General features: G+C 52.1%; 1 protein-coding gene across 1 annotated transcript in view; it reads left to right on the top strand.

The window, feature by feature from the left end:
• Positions 1–1,528: 1,528 nt before the first annotated feature.
• SRGAP3 (SLIT-ROBO Rho GTPase activating protein 3) overlaps positions 1,529–6,515 on the top strand; it is a gene marked incomplete at its 3' end in the record, with an annotated part of 21,062 nt that continues 16,075 nt past the window's right edge. The window contains exons 1-6 of the mRNA XM_009874636.1: positions 1,529–1,561; positions 1,685–1,906; positions 2,392–2,493; positions 2,739–2,936; positions 4,271–4,355; positions 6,401–6,428. Coding sequence (XP_009872938.1) covers positions 1,529–1,561; positions 1,685–1,906; positions 2,392–2,493; positions 2,739–2,936; positions 4,271–4,355; positions 6,401–6,428 — 668 coding nt within the window. The remainder of the gene's footprint in view (positions 1,562–1,684; positions 1,907–2,391; positions 2,494–2,738; positions 2,937–4,270; positions 4,356–6,400; positions 6,429–6,515) is intronic.

Below are 6,515 nucleotides of genomic sequence, written 5' to 3'. Positions count from 1 at the left end.
TGTAGAGCTGGAGAAGGTGCCTCTGAAATGCCAGTTCCCAAGAGGGAGTTCTGCCCCTGCAAAAAAGTTTGGCTCATTTTGGGCCATTAAGATTACACCAGCAATCTTTCTTCTCTTTTCTGTAGCTTTGCGTGCCGTACGGGTGGTCCTGGCGGTGGTTTTGGTTACAGCCCAGAAAGCAAGGACTTCCTACTCATCCTTCTACGCTGTGTGGCAGCAAAGCGCTTTAACTTCTGTAGTCTAAATTGTCCTGTGGTAGTTGCCATGTAGCAAGAGTAATTGTCTGGCTTTGTGGCGTGGGTGTTTCTCATGGAGTCCCTCTGTTTCTCCCACGGAGGTGTCCCTGTGCCCTGCAGCCCTCCTGTGCCTGGGCAAGTCTCTGCAGATGCCGGTGCTGGTGGGCAGAGGTCCCCAAACCCCGCGGGTACGTCTCTGCCCACCGCTGGTGCCAGGCTGGCCCTGGTGCCGAACCCGTGCTGGTGCCAAACCCGTGCTCTGCCAGGGGACAGGGTGGGTGCGCTGAGGATGTCATTAGGATAATGGCATAATTATCCAACCTTCCATCCTCTCTCAGGAACTCCAGCCCTCTCTTACATCCCAGAAATGGATGTGCCTCAGTTCTGGACTGCAGCCCGTGTGTTTTTGCGTGCTTTCCTTACAGCCCGGTGAGCGCGGCTCAGCCTGACGTGTCGCGCTCCCCCCGCTTCCAGCATCATCTCCATCTTGCCTTTCCCCACAGAGCAGCTGTTGACCTTCAAATTTTGGGCACTTGTTTGGTGCCCATCCTTGCCCCCACTGCTGGGGCAGCAGGTCCAGCCAGAGTGGGGCCCTGCGAGGGTTTGTGCGGTGTCGGGGACTGGAAAGAAGGTTTCAAAGAGTCGCTTTTTGCTCAGTTGTGATTAACCGTTCATAGCAGCAAATCCCCATGCTGTTGCTATACTTAACATGCCAAACTCAATTATATTGAGAAGAGAGTTTAAAAACAGGCTTTTGTCTAACGTACGGTGTTTTGGCAGCAATTAGCTATGAGTTTTATCGTTGTCCCCAAGGTGAGCAGGAGAACGATCAGTTATACATGAGGAGCTGCTCCGTGGCGAGAGAGGAAGGCAGGTCCTGAGTGAGGGAGAAGGGTTTGCACGTTCTGCAGGGCACGGTTTTGCGGTGCCACCTGTCGCCTGTGTTTGCTTACTTTGGGAAGTGGTTTCTCTGGTGAAAAGCACTCGCGGCTCAGGAGGTGAGAAGGAAAGTGCTGGGGGCAAGCAGTGACAAGGGTCCTCGGGCCCCTTCTTTCCCAGGGGCCTGTGTGGGGCGCAGGCTTTGCCGTTGGTGGGGCTGAGCAGGGAGCCAGAGAGAACCCTGCTTTTGGATGTTTTGTTGTTTTCCTCTGTCCTATCTGAAAAAATCCTGTGCCCTTCCCAGTGAAACAAAGGTGCCGTGGTGGGGTCCAATAGGGGGTCACTGCCCTGTCTGCCTGTTTGTACCCTGGTACCTCTTCTCCTTCAGTCCTCTTTCCTTCTTACCTGTCCGTATGGCATTGCAGTATGCAGTTCAGTACACCCTGGTACGACAGGGCTGCGTTTCTTTGGGTCATACAGTGCTTTTCTGGGCCTTTAATGTACATGCGACCCTCCAGAACGAGGGTGGGAGTGTTTGTGTGACCAGACCCTTCCTCGGTGTTTCTCAGTGCTGTGATCTGGGATTCCACGCCAGCCTCGCTCGGACCTTCAGGACGTACCTGTCCGCCGAGTACAACCTGGAAACCTCCCGCCACGAGGGCCTGGACATCATCGAGAACGCTGTGGACAACCTGGATGCGCGGAGTGACAAGCACACCATCATGGACATGTGCAACCAGGTCTTCTGCCCTCCGCTGAAGTTCGAGTTCCAGCCTCACATGGGGGACGAGGTAGCGTGCTCACCCGAGGGGCTGCAGAGGGGCCTGGGCCGGCTTCCTGCTCCTCTTAATCATCACCGTTAGGTTATTTCTGACTCCTCATCCCTCTGTGCTGCCTTCACATGCTGCCATTCGTGTTTCCTTTCTTAACGAGACACTTGGCTCATTAGGGCTCCTCTTCACAGTCTGCCTCTTGCTCCGTATCTCTCCCAATTAGGAAGCCTGTGGTTTGGTTCTCAGCCGAACTGCCCAGCAGATTTGTAAAGCGGGGCTTTGATTTACCTGCTGTAATTGGAACACTTCAGAGTGCAGCTTTCAAACGCCGGGTAGAAAATGCTTTGTGCTGGCCTGGGTCCAGGGCGCCGCTGGCTAGAAACTGGGCGACGCGGCCTCTCTGGAGGCTGCCAGGGGCTCATGGGTGCCGGAGAGAATGATTTAGGTATTTAAATGTGTACATCTGGTCAGTGCTCGACCCAGCGAATGCTCTCCTGTCTCAGGTGTGTCAGGTCAGCGCCCAGCAGCCTGTGCAGACTGAGTTGCTGATGCGGTACCACCAGCTGCAGTCGCGACTAGCCACCCTCAAGATAGAGAACGAAGAGGTAAGAAGTCGCTCTGTGTCTCGCGTCTGGCCTCACAGGCAGCGTTGCTGAGCCTTCTGGCCCTTACACAGGGGCTCTCCTGGTGTGCTTGGGTGTGGAGTCCTTCTTCCAGTGACAATGCTGGTCGCAGGCAGCGTAAGAGCCAGTGCACTACGTAGGAGCTGCCTGTTGGCCAGTTGTTTTGGGCCGTGATGTGTCCCCTTCCCAGTCTGCTTCAAAACCAAGCTGTCTTCTCTTTCTCATAGGTGCGAAAAACTCTGGATGCCACAATGCAGACTTTGCAGGACATGCTGACGGTGGAAGATTTTGATGTTTCAGATGCCTTCCAGCATAGCCGCTCCACTGAGTCAGTCAAATCAGCTGCATCAGAGACCTACATGAGCAAAATAAACATTGCCAAGAGGAGAGCCAACCAGCAGGAAACCGAAATGTTCTATTTTACGGTGAGTCTCATCTTGTACAGGGCACAAAACATTAATTGCTACAGTTGAGTCCCATTTTAAGTGCTCATGGGTGAAGAGCGAGAACCAATTCAGTCTCTCTAAGTATTTGTCTCCTGTCTGATTTGGGGTTGGAATGTGTTTCTCGGTGGCAGAGTCATGCACAGGAACTGACCTCCTCATGTTTGCCTCATTCTTCTTTTTGAAGGAAGAACTGGAGCAACCAGGTGTGCCCCAAAACTTGCAGAACTCAGTAGGAGAGGCTCAGAGCAGGGCAGCAGACTCCAGCCTGCCTCACAGTTTGTCACCATTTAGTGGCTCTTCCTGGAGGTCTTCACAGGTTTGACCCATCAGCCAAGGCCTCTTTCTCTGGCCTACACAGCTAAAAACTGAACTGAACGGTCATGTGCACCTCGTGCCGGGCGTTGGAAGGCGCTGCAGCAGCCTGGCTGGACCCTGCTGGGCCCGTGCTGGCTGGAGGCAGCTGTGCTGGGTCCTCCCCTGCACTGCCAGGCAGAGCTGAGCTTCTCTGTTAGAGCACTTGTAAGTAATAAGTCGCTGGGTCAGCAGAAGTAGCCCTCGTTTAAGCATGGATAGTAGGCTGAAGTTAATAGTCTCTTGTGATATATTACATAGGCGTAGAAAAGCTGCTACTTTCTCTTAACAGTATTATTATTCCAGTTCAGGGGGAAAACAAATGGCAGTTTTCATTTTGAGTTGTACTTAGGCGTGGGATTTTTTTTAATGCTTTTTGCAAGGATGTGATCTTTCCCGTTCTCTTTCGTTTTCCATCTCTGTCTCCCTCACTCCTCGTATCTGTAAAATTGCTTGCCCTTGAGTGTTACCGGGTGCCCAGCAGTCTCACGATGGAATGAGAGGTTGTGCTGCACAGTGAGCGTCGCCTAGTGCCTTCAGCATCTGGTGGCCCCGGACCTGGGAAAGTCTCTTGCTCTGGGAGTTCTCACTCTGCATCACTTGCCTGCACAAAGGCAGAGCTGCTGTCAGGGCAGGGAAAGCCTCTTTGATTTTCCAGGCCATTCCCAGAAGCCTGACAAAAGAAAGCTCGCTTTGAACTCTTTTCTTTGGACCTCCTCGCGTTCCCAGGCAGGAGGTGCAGCACCAGGGAGACCAGGCTAATAAGATCATCAGGACTGTGGCTGGAGAAGCGAGAAGTGATGAGACCGTGCTCGGCCCCGCGGCGCCTGGTGTCGAGTTGGCTCGAGCCTGTCAGCCTCGCCGAGCCCCTCCGGCAGCCCCCGGGCTAGAGCTTACGTTGATTACAGACTGGTTTTGGCAAGAGTTGTAACCCACCTTGTTTGTTCTATATTCAATTCCAGAAATTTAAAGAGTATTTGAACGGCAGTAACCTCATCACGAAGCTCCAGGCGAAACACGACTTGCTGAAGCAGACTCTTGGGGAAGGTGAGCCGCGGGCTGAGGTCTGGGGAGGAACCTCCCGGCACGTGAGGGGATTTTAAACCAGGCGTCGCCTTTCAGTCTTACCTGCTCTCTGTTTTCCTGGGTGGCTGATGGCTTCTGTGCTCGGCTGCTACTCCTGGGTTTAACCAGTGACTTGCAGAATCATTTCCCTGGAATGTTCCTCTTTTGGGAGTGCACGAAGAGAAACCTCTGTGAATCTTCGCTGTGTGCCCACGTGCTGGGTTACTTCTCCAACAGCAAAGAGATTCACACCCAACCCTCTGCTTTTTCCTTTCTCTCCTGCTTCTTCTCCTCTTAGTATGACCCTGAACACACACTTTTTCCTGTGCTTGATGCTGTAATTCTGTGTTACAGACTTGCCAGCAGCCTTGCTGGTTTAATAGGCCCTTGCCCCCTCCTCCAGCCACACGTTTTTGACTTGCTCTAAGCCAGAGCTACAAAATCACCCTTGTTTTTAAAATGAACTTTTCCATAGCACGCTTTTGTTACTCCAGATGATTTCAGAAGTTCGGGTCAGAGCACACACATACACACAGCCAGGTGTCACACGGCGGAGTGGGCAGTAACACGCAGGGGTGCGTGGCTTCCGCTGTGATCCGCCACCGCTGGGGTAGGGATGTGCAGCCGTGACCCTGGGAGAAGATTTTAGCTCTCCTAAGTGTTTTAAAAATGGCATTGTTTCCAGTGTAAAGAAGACGGAGTTGAGTTAGCGTCCTGATTTTCCAACAGGCGAGAATATACGTAAATTAAAATACACAAACGATCCATGGCCATGCTTTAGCATTACAAAAATTGGACTCATCTCAGAGTAAAAAACAAAAAAATCTGTGGAAGATTAATTTGATCACCCTCCTGGTCTCTCGCACAAGAGCCCCACTAATGCCATGCTTAGGAGGAGGAGTGCAGAGTCAGGCATTTTAATTCTCTAGCGTTGTGCAAAAGCAGCCACAGAAGACTTTCACATGAAAACTTTCTGAATTTCTCCCAGGCTGTGGGATCATCCTGCTATGTAGGCGTTCAGCAAATATTTAGCCCAGAAACACCAAATGCTGCGTTTCAGCGTGAGCTGATTCTCGTTAGGAAGAAGTCTGGGTTTGCAAAACACTCATGTGGAATTATTTTCTTTTTCGGTGAGGAATTGGCTGCAAGCTTGCTTTCCGCAGGTGCCAAGGGAGAGCAGGAAGGAGGCATGTGCAGCCAAATGCTTCCTTTTATGTGTCTTGGAAAAAGGAAGAATAAATCAGCTTTCCTGGCCTTGGGAGAAAGGCACAAACAGCATGTGAAATTCGTTTAGTTTTTCTCAGTGGGTTGACAAATACTTAAAAAAATGAACAGATCTTATCAGCGCTGATATGCTGCTGTTTATAGGAAGTCCAAGCACTGAAAGTACATGAAGGGAACGAGAGTATTGACAGCCAGCAGGGAGTGTGGCTGAGTGCTCTGAGATGGGCTCTTGTCTCGCATCGCAGGGCTCTCACCAGACTGCCCCTCGCCTGCCTGGGCTCAGCCAGCTTCCACGGGAAGCGGCGAATTCCTCAACTTTTGACAGTTCTACAGCTCAGCCTGACAGGGAGCTGGGCCGTCTCATACAGACTATTTCTTTACCTTAAAGGGTTGGGCTAGATGATCCTTGAGGTCCCTTCCAGCCCATTAGTGTGTGATTCTGTGACTCAGTCCCCAGCTGGTGTACAAGAGCACTTAGTGCAGGGGACCTGCAGAACGTCTGCTTATGTACAAGGTGGGCTTCATATTGCAAATGCACTTTTAACGTCAGTGGGAATTGAAGACTCTTGCCCTCTCTTCTGGCTGAGTCTGGCATTTCTAACATGTCTTTAGGTGGTGGGGGCTTGTGTGGCTTGTATAGCCCAAGGGGGCCCTCGGGCATGTTCAGCTTCTTTTTGCCAGAAGCCACGACCTTGGGGCTTACAGAGCGAGAGGCGAGTGTGTGAGAGCCTGGGCGAGGGTCTTGTCGCGGTCCTTTGGTGGTGACGGACGTGGAGGTGATGGAGATTTGTGTTTCTTCATAGGTGAAAGAGCCGAGTGCGGAACAACCAGGTGAGCAGTTTCTTCCACTCCATCTGCCTGTGGGGTGGGCTGGCTGAGGTTGGAGGAGGGTGGCTGTGGGAAGGGCGCTTTGCTCTG

The sequence above is a fragment of the Apaloderma vittatum genome, unplaced genomic scaffold (genome assembly GCF_000703405.1).
Source record: "Apaloderma vittatum isolate BGI_N311 unplaced genomic scaffold, ASM70340v1 scaffold3908, whole genome shotgun sequence".
NCBI classification, from domain to species: Eukaryota; Metazoa; Chordata; class Aves; order Trogoniformes; family Trogonidae; genus Apaloderma; species Apaloderma vittatum.
This window is presented reverse-complemented; position numbering and strand designations above follow the sequence as displayed.